This window comes from Artibeus jamaicensis, unplaced genomic scaffold, assembly GCF_021234435.1.
Source record: "Artibeus jamaicensis isolate MK-2021 breed Jamaican fruit bat unplaced genomic scaffold, CSHL_Jam_final scaffold_916, whole genome shotgun sequence".
In the NCBI taxonomy this organism is placed as follows: domain Eukaryota; kingdom Metazoa; phylum Chordata; class Mammalia; order Chiroptera; family Phyllostomidae; genus Artibeus; species Artibeus jamaicensis.
The window spans coordinates 36,423,242-36,449,058 of NW_026522059.1; the positions used below are offsets into that span (position 1 = coordinate 36,423,242).

The 25,817-nt window shown below is 42.0% G+C and overlaps 1 protein-coding gene across 4 annotated transcripts in view; it reads left to right on the top strand.

Moving 5' to 3' along the window:
* The window catches only part of SLCO5A1 (solute carrier organic anion transporter family member 5A1), a 120,476-nt gene that overhangs the window by 85,015 nt on the left and 9,644 nt on the right, over nt 1–25,817 (top strand). For all 4 annotated transcript variants that reach the window (XM_037148923.2, XM_037148922.2, XM_037148924.2 and 1 more), the window contains 3 exons: nt 12,435–12,633; nt 23,032–23,191; nt 24,714–24,955. In XM_037148923.2, the coding sequence (XP_037004818.2) occupies nt 12,435–12,633; nt 23,032–23,191; nt 24,714–24,955 (601 nt within the window). The remainder of the gene's footprint in view (nt 1–12,434; nt 12,634–23,031; nt 23,192–24,713; nt 24,956–25,817) is intronic.

The window sequence follows — 25,817 nt, forward strand, 5'->3', positions numbered from 1 at the left end:
CCAGTAAATTCTAAACCGCAAAGTTCTTTCTTGCTTGAACAGGCTGAAACTTGAGTTGTGCCTGTCAACTCGCCTTGTTATTCTGTCTGCTTCCCCATCTGGCAGTGGTTGCTTTCGGTCCAGCCAAGTTGTCTAAGACATCAGCTACCCCTCTCCAGCTTAGAGTAAGAAATTACATTTTTTGGCATTTGTCTTCATTTTGGTGACAATAAAAATGTGAAAAGGTGCAGGGATACCTTTGATGCTGGGGAAGTCCCCGTAGTATAATATCCAGGGCTGACTGTGAACTGGTGACCCTCGCACTGTGAGGAGCCTGGGTCTGTTAGTTGGGAGGTGCAGTACATTGACTTCTGCTGCATTGGTTTCCTCTGTTGGTTCACACGTGTCATTTGGGGTGAAATTTAAAATAGGCATTGCTTTTTTCTTGTGCTTTTAGCCAAATGCGTGATTTAATTATGCAAAACCAAGAAGAGATAAGATCTGAACAATATAGGGAGGAGACTATGGGTGGTTGGCTGAGAGGTTTAGAGACAGATCAGTTGGTGGAGCTTGTTATTATTACATTAGCAAGGTGCACAGGAACCACGTCACATGTTTTTCTTCTAATGCTTTCTACCCAATGGCCACTTTTTATAAGGTTGATTAGTTAACAGATTTCTGACGGCTAAGTTCTCATCAACAGTGAGTTTGGTATTCTCCAAAGCTGCTCAGGCCATTGGAGTACATTTTTGTTCATAAACTTATTTTGTGGATTTTATTATCTAGTGGAATCATGCATGTCTTTTGAAACAAAACAGCATGTTCAGGTGAAGAGGGCAGCGGGTAGCATACTTGGTTTAGAGTTCCATCCCCGCTGTTGCTGTCTGCCCCGAAGCTCTTCATTTGTATGGCCTAAGCTATCTCGTTCAGAGAGCTAGGAAGGTTGATTAACCTTTACATTTCTTCCAGATGTCAAATGTTGTGACCTTTAATAGTCCTGACTCTCAGTAAACTCCCTTTAATGGGTGGATGAGAACGGCGGGTAATTGGGGGACATTTACTCCCTGTGCTTTACTGCTTTCCTCCTGCTTTTTGTTCAGACGACCACGGGACATTGAGACCTGACCCAGTGTTCCTTGTTTAAAAATGGCACTCCTTTCCCACAACTCCTGATTTTCCTTGCTCGGTTGAAGATTTTTCTCTATTAGTGCTTTTCACTTTCTAAAAAATCAGTACAATTTGCTTAGTTATTGGTTTATTTAGTGTCTGTTTTCCCCACAGTAATTGCATACTCAGTTAGGTAGCAATTTTTGTCAGGTTTCTAAGCACATATCTCCAGAGTCTAGTAAAGGGCCTAACGCATAGTAGATACTCAATAAATGTTTTCTGCTACACTGAATATATGTTTTAAAAATGGTAAGTTTTTAAGTTTTATAAAACTTTTACAAGTTTTCCAAAAGTTATACTTCTTAACACATTTGTAAAAAGTACAAAATGAACTTTACTTCAACTCTTATTAATTAAAACCAGAATGTAACAAACGGCATCTACAGGAAACCCACAGCTGATGTCACACTTATTGGTCAAAACTGGCTGCTTTCCTCCTAAATCGGGAATACGGGAATTGCTGCTTCCACTCACCACTGCGATGGAGATTCTGACCAGGACAGTTAGGCAAGAGGATGATGTGAAAGGCATTCATATTGGATGGAAAAATGTAGAACTATCTTTATTCACAGATTATGTGGTATTATCTAGAGACGATCCTAAGGAATCCATTAAAAAATCAGTAGGACTAGTGAGTTCAGTGAGGCAGTGAGATATAAGATTAGTATCTAAATAGCAATTGTAGTAGTGTACTAGTATATTTCTATGCACTAGCAATGAACAGTTTAAACATGAAATTAAGGAAACAATTTCATTTATACTAGCATTGAAGAATGAAAGGCTTAGGAAGAAATTTAATGAAAGTTGTACAAAACTTATATCCTGAAAAACCACAAAATATTCTTTAAAAATTAAAGGAAACCTAAATAAATAGAAAGATATCTCATCCTCATGAATTGGAGCATGTAATGTTATTAAGATGACTGAATACTTCCCAGATAGAGTAAACCAAATCCCCATCAAAATATCAACTGGCTTCTTTGAGTATTTTCATTGGCCAGGTGATTCTAAAATTCTTTGGGAAATGCAAGATACCCAGAATACCCAAAAACAATCTTGACAAAAAACAAAGGTCTTTGTCAAGGTCCTCCGGGACCTAGACTTCTTGATTTTAAACTTAATAAAAAGCAGCAGTAATCAAGACAGTGTGGTACTTAAAAGAGACATAAACATAAACATCAATGGAATAGCATTGAGAGTTCAAAAATAAACCCATACATCTATGGTAAACTGATTTCTGACAAGGAAGCCAAAACTGTTCAATGAGAAAAGAATAATTGTCTCAAAAAAATGGTACTGGGACAACTGGATAGTTCCAAGCAAGAGAATGAAGTTCGACTTCACATCATATGTAAAAATTAACTCAAAATGGCTCAAAGACCTAATGTAAGAGCTAGAAATTATAATACTCTTAGAACAAACATAGGCATAAATCTTTGTGACCTTGGATTAGACAATGCAAACAGTGAAAAATAGATAAATTGGGTATCATCAAAACTTTAGTATATAAAAGGTTACCACCAAAAAAATTTAAAAAACCCCACAGAATGGGAGAAAATATTTTCGAAACATATATCTGGTGAGGGATTTGCATCTTGACTATACGAAGAATGCTTACAACTCAATAATAAAAGGATAAATATGCCCATAGAAAATGGACAAAGGATCTGAATAGATATGTCTCTGAAGAAGATATACAATGGTAGCGTGAAAAGATGCTCACCCTCATTAGTTACCAAGGAACTGCAAATCGAAACCTCGATGAGACACCACTTCACACCCACGTGGATGACTATGACTAGACATCATCTATGACAGTTATAAGGGCTGGCAAAGACCTGGAGAAGCTGGAGCCCTCTCCCTTTGCTGGTAGGAAAATCAAATGGTGCAGCCACTTTGGAAAACAGCTTAGCACTTCCTTTAAACATAAGAGTTACCGTATGATCCAGAAATTCCATTTCTAGGCATGTACCTAAGAAAAATAAAAATGTAAATCTACAAAAAAACTTGTATATACATGTTCATAGCAACATTATTTGTAACAGCCCAAAATAGAACCAATCTAAATGTCCATAAATGGATGAATGGGTAAATTAAATTTATCCATTTATAAATTAAATTTATCCATTTATGATGAATGGATAAATCAAATGTAGTATATCAGTATGATTGATTATTATTTGGCCATAAATAGAAATGAAGTATCAATACATGCTACAGCAGGGATGAACCTTGAAAACATTATGCTAAGTGACAGAAGGCGGACGGAGGCATTGTATGTCTCCATTTATATGAAATGTCTGGAAAAGGCAAATCTATAGAGACTGAGAATATATTGGTGGTTGTCTAGGGCTGGGGGAGGGGTTTGGGAGGAAATGGGTGTGATACCTAATGGGTACAGGATTTTGGGGGGGCATGATGTAAATGTTCTAAAATGATTGTGGTGATGGTTGCATATCTCTGATATACTAAAAAACACTGCACTGTACACTTACATAAGTAGGTGACGTGTATGGTTTGTGAATTATAGCTCAATGAAGCTGTCAATTAAAAAAGAAAGAGAAAGAAATAGCACATTCTAGCAGTGAGTTGACTATGTTTATTAAGTGGTTGCTTTGCCCCCCCCCCCATAAACTTGGCAGAATTAACCTGGTTCTTAATGAGCAAAATTTTCATGTAGCCCTTATGGGACAGTAACTGTCTAACAAATATAGTTGAGGTGTGTAGAAGCTTCTCTTAAAAATTTCCCCCCCCCAATAAATGGGGTTTTTAAAATCTTCTTGCTTCTCCCTGGGCGCGGATAGTGTTGTCAGGCTTTGGCGGCTCGGCTGTTAGGGGATGCAGTGATGCTAACTGTCTCAATGGCAGCTGGGAATGTCCTGAGAGCTGCCGAATTTGAACGTCAATGAAAAGGGGAGACTTGCAAACTGCCAACAAGAGAAAATGGATCTCGCCCGAAGGGCCTCCAAAGAGGGTTTTGCACTTGGCACTGGCCCACCCCAGTAGCTTTGCCTCTGTGAACAGAAACCAAGTCCTGCAACTCAATACCATGGTCTTAGTTTGCAGTTTATTTTGATGACCAAAAGAGCTAATAGACTTCTATCAGTCGCCAATAAATTTTTCTTTACAGGAGGCTTTTCCTTTTGCAGTATCTTGTTGAGAGCTTTTGCTGTTTCACCTTGTTTCCCAGAACCAGTGAAAGACGGAAGGAAGTCAATGCTCTGAGTTTTGCATTTCATCATGTGGAGCTGTTTGTGCCCTCTGTGGTTTTAGTGCCTGGGTGAAGAAAACTCTTCTAGGTTTCTAGGCTGTAAAAGATGGAATATTAATTCGAGTTGACTTTTGGATTTTTCCCATGGCACGACTCGATATTTGCTTTTCTGTAGTATTTTAGCTGGAGCTCTGGTGACACCTGGAATGAAAAGTGTGGTTGTTTTCTCTGTTGAATGCACCTTTTATTACCTTTCCTTCGGTGATCCCAAGACCTCGACTCCTGAGGTTTGGTTCTCAGGTTTCTCTCCCACCGCACAGTGTCTCCCTGTGTTAGCAGAGTTGAAGAAAGTGTTATTCTGGGTGAATGAGACCCGTTTGCCCGAGTAGGAATTAAATATGAGCTTCAGATCGCTATCTCCATGCTGAAGTCAGGGAAGGGAAGGTTTGCAGAAGTGTGTAATTCCTTTGAAAGCCTTGATTGGTAATTTCAGTAAGGCCGTGCTAGAAATTTCACAGCATCCTCTATTGTTAGCTGCAGGTGGTCCCTTCTGAGCCACACTGTGGCTCTCCTGCGGTACTTAGCAGAGGAGGCTGTGGCCGGAGAAGTCCTCTTCTGGCTCTTTGTTTTCTATCTGAAAATGAAGAGGACACGATTTGAGACCAGCTGTGTGCAGCAGCCTGGTGTGAGGCTGGCTAACCAGCCAACTCGTCTGTCTGCAGAGAATTCCTAAAGGACCTCCCTGTAAATTCTTCCTCTGGGCCCATTGCCTTCTCTTCAGGTCCTGGGAGACTGGATTAGGGAATATGCTATTTAGTTCAACACACACAGGCTGCCTCTGCTCATCCAGTCAATGGTTCTATACTTTGCTGTTCCTCCTTCAAAGTTTGATTTAGTGTTACATTGTGAAACAATATGGACTTCAAGAAATAGTCTGTTTTCTGTCTTAGAAAAGCCACTGCATTTTACTAAGCAGTTACCATCAATTAGTTCTAATGATACCACTGGTTCATTGTTGTGAAGGAATTTCTGAGATTTTTTCCACAAGGGTAGTTGTTGATCTATATGGAGAAGAAAAAGATATGTTGTGCTTTTGTGATACTGTGTGAGTCTATGTATTGTTAGTGAAAATGTATACTCACTCGCTGTCTATTCCCAGACCATTTAAAATTTTCTTGCTTCAAGGTTTGAATTTTAAGTCTTTTCCTTATTCCCTGCTGACAGTAATTGATATTTATTTCCTATAAGAAAATGTTTTCAAGGGAAAGTGGAAGCTTAACAGAGTAAAATAATGTGCCCTGGTGATAGGAAATCACTGATTTTGTATCATAAGGTTAGAAGCCTGGTCTTTGGAAAAGTGAAATAAGCCTGACTGTCACACCAGTCTGCCACTCACTCAGTTTTCTCATCTGTGATGTGGAAAGAACACTACGATTCTTCCAGTCTAAGACATCGTTCATTGTGAGGTGCACTGTGATTTTGCATTATGATGAGAGAAAAATGCTTCGAACTAGACTGTGACACAGAGCTGAGATGCTGTTGATTGTAGGACACATTCTGATTTCAGAGCAACTCAAAGTCCTTACATGTCTGAGAATTAAGTGTGATTATATGCAGAGTCAGTATCACACTACCTGGCATCTACTCAACATCAGAGTGTGTGTGTGTGTGTGTGTGTGTGTGTGTGTGTGTGTCCAGAGAAGGAGAGATGGAGGGAAAGGGGGAAGGAGGGAGAAGACTATGAATAAACAGGAATAAGAATGGGATTGGATTGTAAGTTCCTTCTTTCCCAGGTGCTCCTCACCCTTTCCCCTCCCCTCAGAGGACTAGTGACGTCACCCAGTTTGCCACCTTTAGGATGTTGGCAGTTAAACTTCTGCTAATAATGTTCAAGTTAGAATTTTGATAACAGTGAGATTTTTCAGGCATCAATGTAGCTATTTAAAGCCTGCCAGTTTTAAACCGATTTTAGCATGTTTTCACCCCAAGTTGTATCTTATATTTCCTGTATGTAAAATGAGGGATAGCCTGCTTCAAGGAATAAGTGAAAATGGAAATGAATGTCATTTGAAGATTTTTATGTAGTAAATTATAAATAACAAAATCCATACGTTCAGCCATACATTCACCACACCCTGGTAAGTGCTCAGAAGGTATGAAGAATAAAGATAACGTCCCTATTCGGCACTGGAACCTTCTGGCTGGCAGGAAAGATGGGGAGGTACCGACCTCCCGACAAGGGTCAGCACTGGGTGCCATGAAAGTACACTGTTGTCTGTCTTAATAATAGCAACGGCTACAGCGCAGTTGAAAGTCCTGAGCTTAAAATAGTCTTGGTGTTTTGTTTTGTTTTTTTCCCCCTTTCTCCTCACTTTTCTCCATGGAACATTCTTACTAATGAGTGAGTCACCTAATTTTCTCCACCTCGCCATTGTGCTGCAAATCACATATTAAGCTCAGGCATATTTTACATGTCTATGGAGGTAGGTAATGTCTGTATATTGGTGTAGAGAAGAAAGTTCCTCCTTAGCTTTAATATTTGGGGACTCACTGAATATCATTTTTTCTAAAGACCTTTCCACTTCATGCAGCCACACTTTATAAGGGAAGCAATATTGAGACCTCAAGTAATAACTGCAACACTGAGTGTTATAGTGTATGACATAAGAGCAAGAACAGAGTTAAGACAACTGACATATCAATTTGCTTTGATAAATAAAAAGATAAAAGATTTCTAACTGGAAAGGAGACTTTTTAAGAATTAATGCAGAAATGAGTTCTTTTGATTCAGATATATACGCATGATAGGTAGCTAAATAACAAACGGGTTTGTGTGTTTAACAATCATAAGCTAAATATCATTCAAAGATTTACATATTAAAGAGCATAGAGGTTTATGTTAGTCCACTAATTGTAGCTTACATTCAGTTCTGTAGATTACATAGCATATAGAAATTTGTGTAATTATAATTCCAATATAGCTCATTGTGCAAATGTTGAACTCACTAATATTAGGCTGTTGCTGCTGATGTTTATACTCATGATGATGATGATGATAGCTCACTCTTTTAAGAACTTCATATGTCTTAGCTTGTCTAATTTTAATAACCCTATGAGCAACATATTATTCTTACCCGTATTTTACAGGAGAGAAAATACAAGGCCTGGGTGTGTCCAGAAAGACTCAGCTTGTAGTTGGCAGAGCTGTTTCCAATTCAGGGCATCTGTCTACACCGCCCATACTCTCACCTGGATTTGTCTCTTAGACACTTCCAGGGGCATTGGCTTCTTTCCTCCACCAGTTGTATTTTGGGTGGGCTGCGGGCTCAGCCCACGTGTTGCCATCTTTCTAAGCTTGGTCCCCATCCTCCTCCCGCCATACTTATACCAGAGTTGTCCCTGGACACCAGCTGATCAGATGTCCTTGGGCATCCCCCTCCAGAACCCTCCCCCGCCACATGTCTAGGTCACGAGAGGGCATGAGAGAAAAAAACTCTGGGACAGCTGGGGCTGTCACGCTGGGGCAGGAAAGGAGGTGGGTCAGATGCAGAGGCTCAGAGGGGCAGAGGAGGTAGAGGAGCTGGGGCCGTCTAGGGCCAGAGGGAAGGGAAGGGAAGGGAAGGAGAGCACCCAGCAGTGAGGTGAATTTGAATAAGGCAGTTTCTGCCTGGAGATCCCATCTTACACAATTATTTCTTCACAAGGGAGTGTGGAAGTTGGAAGGCCTGGATGGTAGGATAGTGGTGGGGGGAGAAATGGACTCCCAGCCCCTCCATATTCTCCATGAGCTAACTTCAAACTAACAAAGATGGTTTCCCACAGTCAGGGGGCAGCGAGAAGGGTCTACTGTCATACCCTACCCCCTTGCTCCCCAGCCCCGAATGTCCCCCACTCACCCCATTGGCCATCAGCTCCAACAAGGAATCATTTGGGTCTCTTACTCCAGCAGGAGATCTGAGCGATGTACAGATTGGCAGGAGTGAATACTCAGAACCTTTGTGTGTTGATGATGTGTCAAGATTTAGAGGCTGAGAGACATTAGGTGAACATTTTAATAGGTGTTTACTCTGTTTGATGTAACCTCATATTTACTGATGACAAATGCCCTATTTTTAAGAGCTAAGTACTAATTAGGATGTTTAGTCAAATAAATCCTACTGCTTTTAAGTTATGGCTCAGCTGTGAGCATGGGGATTTGCTTTGTTGTTGTCCTGGGGCTCTGCAGAGTATTTGTCCCTCTGTAAATTGCTCAGCTGAAATAGGAATTTTACTGATGTGCCATTTCATTATAAATGTAAAGCTTTACCTATTTAATCGTGTTGACAGCGTGGTACCCTTCCTTAATGAGGCAGATACTTTATTACCCAGCTCCTGTAAGCCCAGACAGAGCCCCGGTCAACTTACCTAGAAGATTCCAGGGGCCAGCTGAGTCTCCGAGGCTGCTGTGGTGATGTGGACAGAGCTGGGAATCGGAGACCTCAGTTTTTATTCAGGGTCTCCCTCCCTCATGTGCACTATTGGCCAAGTCACTTCTCTGAGAGGTCAGTTTCTTCACCTGTACAAGGGCTGTTATTGATTTTATAAAATCAGGACTGCAGTGAGGATTACAAGATGAACACTGGTTGCCAGGCAGAGCTCAGACTTTAGATAAATCCAGGCCTCGTTCTTCACTCCCTTGCATGGGTCGTTGAACATGCTCAAGCAAGCCCTCCAACCATGCGCACTGACGCAGCTGCAGGCCTCTGGGACCTCGTGTTATCTGGACTCGCAGTACTCCGTGCATGCCGAGCCTGTGACACCTTCCTATGTCTGCTGTCTTCACTTTCCTGCGAAGGTTATCCCAAGCCTTGGCCACATTTAAGGCTCAGTATCCCTTTCTTCTAAGAGTTACTTTTATTTTTAACTACACATGATGCCCCCCCCCACGAAGCTATAAAAATACAAATTGGCAGCATGCTATCAATTCTTGAAGGAAAAAGAAAAAAAAATGAGTGAATTATGTAAGCAGTGGATTTTTGTGTCTTCCTACTTTCCTATGCTTTTCAGATGTTCTGCTGCAACATGTATTACATTATGTTTCCAAAATAACAGGAAAAATAAGGAAACAGAAAACTATGGCCCACGCAGTGAAATCCCCCTCCTTCCCCCTCTCCAGTCCTATTCCTAGTGCAGAGGAGGGGATCTCTCCACATCCAGGGCCCTCTGATCATCTGTGCCGACTTCTCAAGGACCTTGCACTGATGTTCAGCAGACTTTTCCCTCTCCATTCTATCACTCCTTTTTAGTCTAATTTTTCCAGGATTCTATATAAATATGCTTCAGCTTCTCCATACCTTAGCAAACAGACAAGACTCTGAAAGCCCCAACTCTAACCAGGGACCCGTAGCCCTCCTCCTTCTTACAGCCAAAACTCTGGAAAGGCAGGGCAGATTCCAATCTCCAAATCCGTACGACTGCCTGCTCATCCGCTGAGGTCTAGTTTTTGTCTTCAGGATGCTCTGAACATTGTTCTTGCCAAGATCTCCAGTGATGTCATCATTTCATTTCAGTCTTTCTCCTACTCGACTTCTCTGAGGCATGTGCCACTCTTCATTTTCTCCTTGAAACTTTCCTTGGTTTCTATGGCACAGTTGTAATGGTAATAACTACAATTTATACTGTGTGCCATACACAGTGTACTGTGGCTACAGATGGTGTCTGTAATCTTCATTTTAACATGAAAGGTAGACATCTCCATGATAATGTTAAGACATCTGGTTTAGTGTTGAGGAAGCAGATGTTTACATGTGATGGCACGGCTACAAATTTGAATTGCAGTCCTTCTGAATCCGAAGCCCAGGCTTCACCCCCTTAACACGTTTATCTGTCCTAGATCTCCTCTCCCCTCTGTGGCTGCTCATTTTCAGTTTCCTCTGTGGGCTCATCTTTTTATGGCCCCCCATTAGCACTGGCACTCTCCAGGACTCTGGTTTGGGCCCTTCACTTTTCTTTGTTCAGTCTTGCTGGAACATTCTACCTGCACCATGAATTCTGCTCCAGGTTATAGATGCCCCCTCCCAGGTTCCCCCGCTCGCGACACAGGTGCAACTATGTGAGGCACTTTCGCTGACTGTTGCCCAGTTGTTGTGCCGTAGCCCTTTCTCTGCCCCTGTCCTCCTTCGCTAATTTATTTACCATGCCATCGGTGTGGGGCCTGACCATGGCTCTCCTGGACCTTTGCAGCTACCCTCCTGACCACGTCTCTGACTCCAGCTTCGACTCCATCTAAGCCGCCTTCTATCTCGGGGCCAGGAATGATCTTCATATCACACAACTCCCATCCCGGCAGAGCCCGGCTGAGGATTCCTGGGTGGTGTCTCATGGCGCAGAGGTGCGGCCTGACCTCCCGTTCATGATCTCCGATGGTCTCGCTCTTCCTCACCTCTCCTGTCCGTGTCCCATCACTTCCTGGCAGCTGGCACTCCACATTCCCAACTTGTTCGGCGGACTGCTCTGAATCCTCAGTTCCGTCTCATGCCTCTGCACATGTTTCCTTTGTGTAGGATGTTGTCTCTGTGCTGGTGCCTTGGATGGATTCTGTCTCATTTGTCAAATGTCAGCTCCACTATGGCCACTTCTGGGAAGCCCTCCCCGATTTTTCCCAGGGAAAACTCAGATGCTTCCTTTCCTATGTTCTCCCTGCCCTTGTATAATTCCTTTTTTGTGTTCTGAATTTTTTTGTTGGGTTCCCTTTTAGATTATAAGGTTCTTGAGGCAGGCACTATGGCTATTTAAAAACATGTTGCTGTAAAACACAACGCACTGAGAAGTACGTTAAACAAAGTTTGAGGTAAGGAGTAACTCTGAAGTGAACACGTGTGCACCTCGTACCCAGGTCGTGGAACGGAGTGTTTTCAGTCCTCCAGGAGTCCCCTGTGCCCTTTCCAATCCCACCCATCGCCCCGCTATCTCGGCTTTTATGGCAATTACTTCCTGGATTTTCTTCATAGTTGTATTACCAGTATGTGCATTTCTAAACAATATCATTTCATGTTCCCTGTTCTTGAACTTGATACAAATGCACTTGCACATGTGCTCTGTTGTGTTCTGCTTCTTTCACTCAGCATTGTGTTTGTAGAATCCATCCACATGCGTAGTTATGTGTAATTAGGTTTCTGACTTTTACTGCCGTAATGTGGCATTCCATCATATAAATTTGCTGCGTGTTATGTATCTATTAACGGATATTTGGTTCATTTCCAGTTTTTTGGTTATTACATTTCTTCAAATACCTCGTACACCTCTCTTGGTTGCCATGTGCGTGGGTTTCTTCAGGGTATAGACTCAGGAGCAGAACTGCCTGTCACAGGGTGGGCGTGTGTCCAACTGGGCCAGTCAGTGTCGGAGTAGGTGCCACAGTTCATGTCCCACCAGAGGGGGCCCATCGCTCCACTTGCCAACTTGTGGTACTGTCAGGCTTTTACATTTTTACCAACCTGATTGGTGTGGAGTAGTTTTCCATTGTGGTTTCAGTTTGTATCTCCCTCTTACTAACGAGCCTGAACACCTTCATGTATTTTTTGGTTAGCTGAATTCCCTCTTTAGTGAAGGGCCCATTCAAGATTTTCTTACTTTTCTCTTGGGTTGCTTGTATTTATTATATTGCTTTATAATAGGCAATACACTACAAAGTTACACATTGAGGATTTACTAATTACAGTATTTTTTAAATAATTGTTTCTTTTTAAATAATTAAAACAAAAATTTCAGTTACAGTTGACATACAATATCATATTAGTTTCAGATGACCGCACAGTGGTTAGACACATACGTAACTTATGAAGTGATCACCTCGATAAGCCTAGGACCCACCCGACACCATACATAGTTAGCACAGTATTATTGACTCTATGCCCTGTGCTCATCCACATGGACCATTTTTACAACCGCCAACTTTGATTACAGTATTTTTATTCTTTACCTTAGTACTAGTAAGTAGAAACAGAGTATTGGAAAACAAATAATAGTATGCATTACTTAAATTAATGGAGTCATACATTAATTAAATAAATCGATTCTGTCCTTTCCTTCCCTCCAGGTGTCATTATTGTCCCCAGCGCTGGTGTTGGTATTGTCCTTGGAGGCTACATTATAAAAAAATTGAAACTTGGTGCAAGAGAATCTGCAAAACTAGCGATGATCTGCAGTGGTGTGTCGTTGCTGTGTTTTTCAACCCTGTTCATTGTTGGATGTGAGAGTATCAATCTAGGAGGCATAAACATCCCTTATACCACAGGGTAAGTATCCTGGAAGTGCCGCTCCACATCATCATGATCATGAGTGAAGTGTCGGGGTCCAGGGGCAGACCTGTGCCTCCCCCCCGAAGCCGGTCTCTGTGTGCTTCCTCTGTCCAAGTGGAGCAGGTGCTGAGGGTGGAGGCCACGGCTCTGTCCCTTTGACCCTCCTATGGGTGTCTCCCATAGCATTTCAATGACAACAGACAACAAGGGAATGCTTGTTGAGTTCATGAAACTATGCTTGTTTTTACTGTGATGTTTGCATAGATGATACATTGACGCGGTTTTGTATGATCTGGCAATGCAGATAGGTAGTCAAGAGTCTGGCCCTTACCCAAACCCTCCATCCCATTTCTCCACCCAAAGACACACCAGGTGACAACTTCAATTCATTGTGTACACTTTCAGGGCTTCTTTGGATAACTATGAATGGGTATTTTCAATTTTCCCTGCTTTATATCCAACATATAGCATTTTATAGACACTTTGCTGAGCTTCTCTATTAAATGTTAAGATACTTCTTGGAGATCTTCTAATGTTTTGAATCATAGCTAACCTTTATATGGACACTACTGCATGACAGACATTTCTCCTAAGTGCTTTACATAGAACGACTTACTAATCCTCACACAACCCGATCAGGTAGGTGCTAGTCTCCTGATTTTACAGACAGCAAAACCTAGGTACAGAAGAACACATGTGCATGTGTGTGTGTGATGTGCTGATAAATGTGTAACAAATGTCTCTCTCTCTCTCAAAACCAAACCAAACCAAACAAAAACCCAGTCTGTATAGCATTTGCTGATTTCAGAGGTGTAATTATTCCCACCATGGCTGACTGCGAGCTGCCAGGGTGAAGATGCTGCATTAGGAGGAGATGCCAGTCACATCCCTTCATATAGTATTTTTTATCACACAGATGTGATAGGCTTACAGAGCCTGGTCCAGAGCACAGACTGTAGTAAAGTATAGTAAAAGAATTAGGAGGTGATGATTTGAGTATATTTATCTTTGTTTTTAATAACATTTATTTAATTGTAGTTTTATATAATTTAATTTTTAATAACCGCTGTCCTGAATAAGCAGTTGACAAAATCCCTTAAGATCTAACAGAAGGATTTTATGACCCAGAGTGGCTGTGTTGCATATTACTCAGGACTTGACCCTACATTTAACCCCAGGTAATTCAGAGCCCATGCTCTTAATTACTATGTAGTGATTACACTCCATTTAATTTTATTTTCTAATTTAACTGATTGCCATTGGATGGTCAGTGGGGTTCTTTCTCAACTTTAATTATTAAAACAATGCTGCAGTAAACAGCCTCTTGCATATACCGCTTCTCCTGTGTGCTGTGCATTTGTAGAATAAATGTCCCCAAGTGGGGTTGCAGTGAACATGGCCAAATTGCCTTCCCAGTGTTGTACTGATGTGTATGTACCATCACCAGCAATGGATACAAGCACTGATTTTCCTACAGCCTTGCCAAAAGAAGGCGGAAAACTCTTCTTTGACAGCTATGAAAACCTAACTTTTATTTCTTGAGTTTGTCAGGGTTTGTTAGGATCTGCTCAACGAACAGAACTTGAGTGCCTAGTTTTTGGTGCTTGGTACCAACAAATGCTCCATTCCTTTTGATTCTCAGTTGAGTTTTATGTTATAAAATGCTTCACTTGAAATCTGAATAACAAAACCTTTAATTTCATTGAGCCAATGTAGAATATTAAAGAAAACAAAAAAGAAACGACCAATCAGAGCTTATCTAGGTGACAGAATATGGCCGTTTGTCCCGAGAGTTCTTTTCCACCAGCTGTGTCGTGTGTGATGCATGCACCAGGTGTGAGGCCTGGTTAGGAAATGCTTTGCCCTCAGGTTCCATGTTAGCCAGACCCTTCCAGTGTCACTGTCTCGGCAAGGCGTCTGCTCTCTGCCTGATCCCAGAAACACACTCTCCCATCATTCTCCACCACCTTACTCCTGTTTAGTGTCCTCATAGCACTAACCTCTATCAGCACGTACCTTTTTGAATTATTTGCTTTGCTCTTATCTCCTGTCTCCAAAATATGAGCTTCTCAAGAACAGGTGTTATAATTCTTTCCATAATAGTTGTGTCCCCAAAACAATGTTTGTTGCATGAATGAATGAATAGGTAAACCAATGGCTAAGCATAGGGCCTTGTTCGTGCCTTGTACCAGGTGCTCTCTGAACTCTCTTAATTTAATATGTATTTTTTTAACCTCATGGAAATTTCTTCTACCGTAGTTTTATTCTATCCCTCTTCTTTATTTTTTTCTGCGCTCTCCAGGACTCCTGAAAATCAGATGTCAGAATGTATGGGCGGTTTGCCTATGTGTTTAATTTTTTTCTTGCATATTTCTGATGTCTTTAGCTATGAGAGATTTTTTCCAGACATTGTTTTCTATTTTCTATGTACATTTTTTATTTTGAAGATACTACTTTTGTTTTATTTTGAGTGTTTCCTTTTGAAAGCATCTTCGTGTTGTTTTAAAGAGTAATATCTTTGCAGATCTCTCTATGTATATAATTAGCTTTTCTTTTAAAAACTTTCTCTTTTTTTAACATTTTTTATTGATTATGCCATTACATTTGTTCTATTCCCCCCTCCTTTCCCCTCCACCCTGCACACCCCTCTCCCACCATTCCCCCCCTTTAGTTCATGAACACGTGTCTCAAGTTCTTTAGATTCTGTATTTTCCATACTATTCTTGCCCTCCCCCTATCTATTTTCTATCTACTGTCTGTGCTACTTATTTTCTGTACCTTCTCCCACTTCTTCTTCTCCCACTCCCCTGTTGCTAACCCTCCATGTGATCTTCATTTCTATGGTTCTGCTCCTGATCTAGCTGTCCTCTTAATTTGCTTTTGTTAAAAAAAACTTTATTTCTAAAGAGTCAATTTTTCTTTCCAACTTGACAACGTTCAACCTAGCATCTCTCAGGTTATGTTTCCCCCTCCCTCAAAAGAAGACCAAAAAGTTTTATTCTGAGTTGTTCACATCTAAAATAGAAGCTAGTTATTTTTTTCCACATTCCTTAGAGAAGAGGTTCTCGGTGATGTTCTGGGTTCTCAGTTGGGGATGGGTGGGTGAGTAGAGGAAAATGGAAGCGCCCCGGGATACAGTGCTTTTCCTCCTCAGATCTGCAGTGGGCCCCACTGTGGTCAGCTACACATTCCCTCTCGCCCTTGTTACATCTGCTCAGGTGGGAGCTCGGGGCCTTGTGGAGGTTCCGTCGGGCTGGCTAGCTCCTCTCCATGGTGGCTTCTGCTCATTTCACATGAACCTGTGCCTGTCCACTGGCTCTTTTCATGAAGTTTGGTGTCACTCTTTCCATTGTTCTCTGCCAGTTTATTTCTTTTAATCTTACTTTTATTTTAAGTGCATCCTCAGAAGGAATGGAAAGCAGACTGACTGGAGGTGCTCCTTGCTTTTAAACTGCAAGTTGCCTCAAGCCTTTTCAAGCCCTTGCTTAACACCACCTGTCACTTGCCAGTCCTGCATCAATTGATTTCTGGACTCGCCAGCACGACTGGGCAAAAGTTACATAATGGTGCTGACTGGCTCCATTACAGATTTATGAGTTCCAGTCTTAGCAGGCCTTCATCTTTGCTGAGCAATCCATTTCCTTGGCTCTGGCTGGCTTCCTTTCCTATGCCCCATGATGGTACTTCCATTTTTTGAAAAACACTTTCTTCAAGTTTTTTTCATCTTACCCTACTATTAGTTTTCTTTTCTTAATTGAAGTTGTTAGGGTGACATTGGTTAATAAAATTTTAGTCTTGTTTTTTTTGGACAACCTACTATTCTGCATTTTGGGATAAACTGAGGGCCTAAGAATAAACTCCTTGAACTTTGCTCCCCTCTTCCCTCAAACTTCTTTGTCAAATCGTGTTATTTTATTTTTTCCTATTTTTAATTTTTATTCTTCAAGTACAGTTGTCTCCATTTTCAACCCACCTTGGCCCCCTGCCCTACCTGTCCCTACCCCCCTACCTCCCCCTTTGGCTTCGTCTGTGTGTCCTCTATACATGTTCCTTGGTGGGCCTTCCCTTATTATCCCCCATTATCCCTCTCCCCTGCCCCTCTGGTTACTGTCAGTTTGTTCCTTATAAATTGTGTTATTTTCAAAGGCAAGTACTAGTGCCATCATTTTCTAACTGTGACCTTGCAAAAAATCTTCTAATGTGGTCAAGTGTTGCTTTCCTCATGTGTAAAATTGGTGATAATATGAATCACACCTGGTTAAAAGCATGATTAAAGTATCACATATGGCTGACATTAAAATACCACAGAGGGTAGACAATAAAAAGCCTATTTCTCCTTTCCTCATCCTCAGCTTCTAGTATGAAGCATTTAAATATCGTAAACAAATGTTTGCAGCTTTGATTTTGAGGATTGTACAAAGGAAGGGTTCTGGTATTTCCTAGCATGGTGACTTAGTATATGCGGGAAAAAGCTATATATATATTTTTTTGGTTTCTACTCCCTCTGCTTATAGATCATGCAAAGCCACTCCTTTGAAAGATGAATGAATGTTCTGGCATCTGTCTCTGCCCAGGGATGTTACCCATAATGATGCTGAAACTAGTAAGAACTTGATGTAAATAAACCTGAATTATCTAAATTCACGAGTTCTGATATAATTCTCATCATTTGACTGTGCTCAGCAGAGAAAAACTTGATTAGGAGGGCTGCGAGCTGCTGCCAGGATCCGGTCACTCTAGCCTTTGCAGGCTGACCTTGGTGACGTTTACGGCAGCAAAGCCAAAACCCAGCATCCCTGGGGAATTCCTCTCGGTTCTCCAAATTCTTCTAGAAGCTAGTCTAAAACTGAATTAGCATAAAAATTTTGGGTGGTTCAGTCACAAAAGTGTGCCACTTTTTTTGAGGAGCAGTTACCTTTGTGTGACTAATAATGGGACCCGCTCTCCAATCAGGGTGTGAGGTACGTTTCAGCCTCTCCGTGGCCCCCTGGCTGAGCGCGCCTGTGTGGGGCACAGCCTGCCCCTCAGTACGAGGTTGGCCTGCCCAGTACAGACTGTCTCATTTTGCATGATTTTGAGACTCGCGTGTGGGAGTTTCTTCTGCTTTGAAGCCAATAGAGAGAGAGGGATAAAGGGAGTGGCAGTGAAGAGAGGGGCCTTTGTCAGGCATTTTTGGTTCAGGTATGGTATTTGGCTCTTAATAGGTGTCTTTTTTATCTAATGTTTACAATCTCACTCTACTGTCTGGATTATTATCCACATGTTTCAGTTAAAGGGACAGAGGCTTAAGTAGTGAAATCATTTGCTCAAAGTCATCAATTAATAAGGAGTGGAACCAAATCCAACCCCGAATATCTATTTCAGAGGTTGTGTTCTTTCTAAATACCACAATGGTGCTATTTTGATTTTGTATTTCATATAGGCACACACCTAAATGCTCACACCACTTCCTTACTAAGAGTGACAGAGAATGTATCCACCTCCTTCACTGGTGCCCTGTTTCCTAATATTCTGGTACAGCCGAGTTCCAGGCGTAAGGCTAGGTGCTCTGCGTGTGGACCGCTTTTGCTGGGCAGCTCTCAAGGCAGCCAGTTGAGATTTTCACCTTGGCCTTGCCACACACTAGCTGTGTAAGTGAGCAAATTATTTAACTTTTCTGTGCTTGGTTTCTGCATCTTTAAGGTGTGGCAGTGATAATATCTATCTTGTCAAATGGCTGTGAGGATTGAATAAGGTACTTGGCAAATTTCTTAACCTTTCTCCCTCAATTTCCTTATCGTTAATATGGGTTGATAATAGTTCTGGTCTCTTATAAAGAGGATAAGCTAGAATAAAATTCTATAGACAATAAGCAGTTGACTTTGTTCTCGCCTTAAATATGAGGAGAAAGAGGCTCGGCGGGGATCAAATAACTTTCTCAGAGTCACACAACTAGGAAACGGTAGAGCTGTGATTTGCACCCAGGTTTCTCTGATGACTAATAGAATGGCTTTGATGATTAAACTATTCTGAAGGGAAAAGAAAACATGAAGAAGAAGCCACCAAATGCAAGCAAACTCCATTTATTAAAGTTCGTATGAGGAGTTCCAGGTTTACCAGGAATTTCAATTGGTAATTGACCAGCATGGTGAATTTTCTCACCTTGAAGGACTTAATGACTGACCCATCTTTGAATTAGCATTGAGTATTCAAGAAGCATCTAGGTGCCTGGGTAGATTTGGGAAGTTTTAGAAGGACGAACTTTTCCTTTTGAGCCCAAATGGAACCACAGTTTTTTTTTGTAGGATGAACCTGGTGTGTTATTAGTTTCCCTTAGAAAATTCAGATTTGATAGCCAACATGTGGAAACAACATAAATGCCCATCAATCAGTGGATGAATGGATAAAGAAACTGTGATGTATACGTACAGTGAAGTAGTGTTCAGACTCGCAAAGAAGGAAACTACAATATGTGGCAACGTGGACGAAACTTGAGGACACGATGCAAAATGATATAAGCCACAAACGAGTCCAAGTGAAATAAATCACTGCAAGATTCCACCCGTATGAGGTCTAAAACAGTTAAATTCGTAGAATCGAAGAGTGGAATGCTGGTTGCCCAGGGTGGGGTGGCAGGGGCAGGGAAATGTGAAGTTACTGGTCAATCAGCATCAAGTTTCACTGAAGCAAGATGAGTAAGCTGTGGAGTTCTGCTGTATGACATTATATCCCTGTCAGCAACACGGCATTGTACACTTAACCCTTATGAAGAGAATAGACCTCTTGTTAAGTGTTCTAACCACAGTAAAATAAAATTAAAGAAAAAGAAACTTCAGATTGGAGAATCTGATGATTCATCCCATAAAAAAAAAATCCCAGAAGCTGTGGCTAATATTCTGGCCCATTTCCAACTGAAATAATTACATTCTCAACACCCCCAATTTCCCTGCAGTTTGAATTAGGAAATGTATTTTTCTTTCCCTTGGTGTTTGCCGAACTGTATTTCACACAGGTGTGTCCTTATCATCCTGCAGCCGAGGAGCCAGGATTTACTGTGAAGACAGCAGCTTAAGTAATACTAAATATAAACACTTTTCGTAATGTGAGTTATTGCCTTTCACTTTACCTTTTCTTTAAATAGTTATTAAAAATGGGGTTAAGTCTGATGTCTGCATACAGAATTTTTCACCAGTACTGTCTTAATAAATCATTTAGTAATTCTAGCTTTATTACCTCTCATTTATCACGTCAAGTCTTTGAACTGAAACTAAAATCTATGATATCAACTCCTGATTTTGTGACTGGAGGTACCAGGCCAGAACTTTCCTGGGGATACTTTCTTGAGCAATAAACGATGAGGAAGCATTTTCTCATTGGCTGCATTCAGCAGTGACGGGTAACTATTGGATGGCGAGGTAACTATTGGACTATTGAACCAGCGAGGGAGCAGGGCCGAGATTTGACTGTGGTCACACATTCGGGCGCAGATAGACCAGCCAGGGAATGGGAGGTTAGTCGGGACCCAGCAGGACCCAGCAGGCCCCAGCAGGGAGCGGCAGCAGAGGGCACCGTCAGTTCCCGGCTCTGACCCCGCCTCCACATACAGCGTCATAACCCAGCGACCTGAGTGGCCCTGCCTGGGTGAACCACCTAAGGCTCTGCTCCTCACCCAGCTGCACTAAACAGCAGATGGGGTCGCCATTTCCTCGCTCTGACCAAGCCCCCACATACAGTGTCACAAACCAGCGACCTGGGAGTCCAAGGCTCCGCGCCTCAAACGTAACGGGCGCGAACAGACCAAAAATGGCTCAAGAAGATCTCAAAGCCCCAGAGCCTATAAATCTAAGCAATGAAGAAATAGCAAAACTCTCAGATGCACAGTTTAAAACACTAGTGATCAGGATGCTCACAGATCTGGTTGATTATAGCCACAAATTAGAGGAATATATGAAGGCGAAACTAACTGAAATGAATGGAATTGCACAGGAAACCAATAGAGATGAAAAGGAAACTGGGACTCAAATCAATGGAGTGGACCAGAAGAAAGCAAATAATGGCCAAAAAGAAAAGAGTCAAGAAGCAAGAATTCGAAAAAATGAGGAGAGACTTAGGAACCTCCAGGACATCTTTAAACGTTCCAACATCCAAATTATAGGGGTGCCAGAAGGGGGAAAGGCACAGCCACCAGTGGAAAACTTATTTGAACAAATAATAAAGGAGAATTTCCCCAATCTGGCAAAGGAAATAGACTTCCAGGAAATCCAGGAAGCTCAGAGAGTCCCAAAGAAGTTGGACCCAAGAAGAAACACACCAAGGCACATCATCATTACATTAGCCAAGATTAAAATGAAGGAGAGAATCCTAGAAGCAGCAAGAGATAAGGGGACAGTCACCTACAAAGGAGTTCCCATCAGATTGTCAGCTGATTTCTCAAAAGAGACCTTCCAGGCAAGAAGGGGCTGGAAAGAGGTATTCCAAGTCATGAAATCCAAAGACCTACAACCAAGATTACTCTATCCAGCAAAGCTTTCATTTAGAATGGAAGGACAGATAAAGTCCTTCTCAGATAAGCTCAAATTCAAGGAGTTCATTATCACCAAGCCCTTATTATATGAAATGTTAAAGGGACTTATCTAAGAAAAAGAAGTTAGAAAAACATGAACAGTGAAAGAACAGCAAACTCACAGTTATTAACAACAACACTTAAAAGCAAACTAAAAGGACAGTTAGATCAGGAGTGGAAAATAGAAATGAAGATCTCAAGGAGGGTTAGCAACAGGGTAGTGGGAGGAGGAGAAGGGGGGAGAAGGTACAGAAAATAAGTAGCATAGATGGTAGATAGAAAATAGATGGGGGGGGCAAGAATAGTATGGGAAATACAGAATGTAAAGAACTTGAGACACGTGGTCATAAACTAAAGGGGGGGTAATGGTGGGGATGGGGGGGTAGGGTGGAAGGGAATGAAGGGGGGAATAGAACAACTGTAACGGCATAATCAATAAAAAACTAAATTAAAAAAAGATTTTTTTATTTTAAAGAGCGGGGAAGGGAGGAAAAAATAGAGGGAGAGAAACATCAATAAGCAAGAGAGACACACATCAATTGGTTGCCTTCTGTACATGCCTCAACCCGCGACCCAACTTCAAGCCCATGCATGTGCCCCTACCAGGAATCGAACTGGTGCTTGGTCTGTGGGACAATGCCCAACCAGCTGAGCCACACAGGCTGGGGCTATTCTAGCTAGTTTTATTAATAGGCTTAGAGTTCATTCATGATTTCATCTATTTTTGGCTGTTTTGGAGACACAGTTTGTTTTATTTCACTTTAGGAATATCAAGGAGATAAGAAATATAAACAAAATTCTGTCCAATGAATTTAAAATTTTGTATCCAAGATCTAAACAAATCTACCCAAAATCTATAAATGATGTAATATGTGTTTAAACTTTTTGTTTCAAAAACACCTGTGAATATTATTAAGCTAAGGGCCAAATTTATAATTCCATAATCTCATGTTAACATAGTCACTAGAAAATGGTCATCGTGCAATGTTAGTGAGAAATAAAATAGAAGTTAGAACTCTGTGCGAAGTCTTGTTTGATCACCACTCACTCTCCAGGAAGCAGACTGGATTAAAATAAGGGCTCAAGCATTTCAATGTGAGGAGCACTACGCAGCCCCTCCTCAGCCTGAAGTGAACCATCCTGGGGACAGACAGTGTGCAAGGGCTGCGGTACACTGACCTTGGCCTCCTGGGAAGGGACTGTGCAGGTTCCCAATAAATGAAAGCCTCTCTGACAAGTTAGCCCTCCAAACAAAACGCTCATGTTCACTCAGAGTCCATGTAAGTATTAGTCCCAAGTGAGGAACCAGGGCTCACTAATAATGACTGTCTAGAGTCCCACAGCTTTCTTTGTTAATTTATTCTAGAACAATTAAAGTTGCTGGCCAAAGGAACCATGTTGACAATTGTGATTGATGGATTCCATGTCTGTGTCCTCATAATGATGTTCCCGATTTGGCCCCTCAAAGTTATTTCCTGCATTTTACAGATAAAGGACTTGAAGACCAGGTTCATTGAGACCTAGGACAAGGCATCTGCAGTGAGAACGGTTGGGCCCAGGGATTGAGACAGGGCCCTAGCACCAAGGAGGGTAGAATTAAGGCAGGATGGATAATCTGATACAAAACTACTGAATATGTGGTGCCAGAAAATGGTAACATTTTCCTTTCAGTTTTGTTTTATTTTAAAGTTATAAAAATAATTATCAAGAGCAGCCACTTCACAGAACCATAGCTTTGATTTAACGAGAATGTCTTCTCCAACACGAACAAATGACTTGATGTCGAGAACTTTATTAGTATTATTTTAGTAAACGTCACTCACGATCTTCCATTTGCCTTTCTCCTCTCTCAGACCCTCGCTCACCATGCCTCACAGGAACTTGACCGGAAGCTGCAATGTTAACTGTGGTTGTCGGACCCACGAGTACGAGCCCGTCTGCGGATCAGATGGAATTACGTACTTCAACCCCTGTCTGGCGGGCTGTGTGAATAGTGGTAATCTTAGCACTGGGGTGAGTATATCTCCCAGGTTCCTGCACTGTTGTTAATCCAACAGCCTGTGATGAGGGTGTGTTAGAATTCAAAGGAAACACAGGACCTCAGACTCCCTTTTCAAGAGACTTCACATAACCTACAAAATACCTCTGACACAAAACCAGAGGAAAGACTATTGTGCAATACTATTTTTTTCTCAGGGGTGACTGGAGTGTTTGGGTGTAGCGCTTCGCTTCCCCCTCAGCCCTCTCCTACTTTGTGTTTGTTGCCAACTCAGTGAAAGTTGATAAGGTTGAGTGCTGGGCCTCCCGTTTGCTCCTCCACAGGACCCTTGTGATGAATTTGAAGGTCAAGATGACCACACTGGTGCCAGTTGAAGAGATTAGGGGTGTACCTCCCCTCCCCTGCTGAGAGTCAGTGAACTGGGGCAATAGCCAGTTTTCTAGATTTTCAGTTCTGACTTTTTTATTTTTTAGCTTTCAGAGTAAAGATATTTCTGTCAGTTCAAGAATAGGCTATTTTGAGAATTCCTTTCCCTGTGAATTATAAATAGGCTGTAATACTGTAGGGAAAGGTTTTCATATTCTACTCAGCTCCTTATTGAGCCTGGTTTCATTCTTTGTATAAAAGCGATTATAGGAGGCTGGTGACCAGGCATTATCCCATCAACTGCGTGTTTCTGGAATGTCGTACTTGACTTTTGAGTTTTAAACACAAGTGATAACTTGAGAATTCCTGTTGCTGGATCCCCATTATATAATTGGTGCGCTCCGGCACGTGATCAGTTGGAAGGGACAATGAGGAGGGTTTCTCTGGTGGCCAAGCCCTTCCCTGGGAGTGAGCCCATGTCCTGGTGCACAGCCCCCATTTGCACAAAGACGTCAGCAGTCCCTGCACCTCAGCTACATAGCGTCCCAACTGAGCGTTTGCCCCAACGCCTCTCTAAGTGACTGAGAGGCCACAGTGGCAGTGGCAAAAGCTTAATTGGTTGTTTCATTGAAACACTTTTTTTCATCCCTTGAATTAGCTGGTTTCACATGCAACAGCCAATACTGTCTATGTGCACTGTCGTTGGAGTGGAAGCTGTCATGAACGATCTGCATTTACATTAGGTCCTACTCTGCATTCGGGGTCGTGTGAGGTGCCCTGGTGGGCACAGATGAAAATCGGGCTCGGTTCCTGTTTTTGAAGGCTTCTCTTATGGAGACCCCCAGCAGTTAAAGAGCAATAGAAGCAGCATTTAATTAGGACCAAAAACGAGCACACGAAATATGAATGCTATAAAGTGGAGTGGTGAAAGCTCCTTGGAAAAGTTTAGGCTTAAACAATTTTGACCAGCAGGTTTGGTTATTGTTGGATGTACTTTTTGGATACTTATTGTCAACATTAAGGAAGATATTTCTAAGTAAATCATTTGCATTTTAAAAAATACTGGAGTCGTTGGAGTGCATTTGAACTAAACTTCGTCTTACTATTCCTGTGCTGAATTTTGCTTTTGAATGGCACACAAATGACTGATCTCTCTGATCTGTCACTTAGATAAGGAATTACACCGAATGCACCTGTGTCCAAAGCCGGCAAGTGATCACTCCACCCACGGTGGGACAGCGCAGTCAGCTCCGTGTGGTTATTGTCAAAACGTATCTCAACGAGAATGGCTATGCCGTGTCTGGGAAGTGCAAACGGGCCTGTAACACCCTCATCCCGTTCTTAGTTTTTCTTTTCATAGTCACCTTCATCACAGCATGTGCCCAACCGTCAGCCATCATAGTGACACTCAGGTGAGAACAGCATCCAACTTCTTGGGTGGGTTAGGTACTCAAATGGCCAGAATCCATGTTCCAGGACTGGGGTCTAATGCGCAGAGGAAAACAAGGTTAGATTGTGCAGGAAAAGCACTCAGAGGTTCGCCTGGTAAACTTCGGAGAAGTGAGTTTTCCCATGTCAGAAAAGGAAAAGCTGTGACATTGCACTCTCCTGGGCTTGCTTTTGTCAGATGGGTCTTATTCTTATGGTTCAGTGTAACTTCTTTTGAGTGCCTTGGGTTCCTGAAGATTCTGCCCAAAATGGTTCCATTTCAGGAGCTGGTAGCTAGCACCTCGTTCACTACAAGAAGCCTGGCCCCAGAAAAGGCAGGAAGTCATTTTGGTGAAGTCGCTAAGTCCTGCAAACAGCAAAAAATATTTTCTCCGACCCTGGAGACAGTTACCACCTCCAGGACCACTGACTGCTTAGGCTGGGCCTATGGTTCAAAATGCCAATTTTACTAATTTTACTATCATATAAAATTTTGGAGTTGAGCAAGGAAAGGGCAGACTGGAAAAACTTAATTTTTCAGTTCATGCTGCGCTTTCTTTGCCATACTGTAGATCCCATTTGTGGGTGTTTTTTTTTTCTTCTATGAGAACATGGAAGTTACCTTAATGGAAGTCCTGTTAACAAGGCTTGACACTAGCACATTCCAATCAGATGTTGGTATTTTCAGTAAAGACTGTGGTGGGCAAAGGAAGGAAGGGGGCAGCACGGAGGAACCCGAACACACCCATGGCAGCTTTACGGGGCGGTGGGCATACAGCGCAAGGAGTCAGGAAAGGAAAGGAGTCCTTACTCCTTCTGTAGCTCCTCCCTGACCCCTCTGGTCAC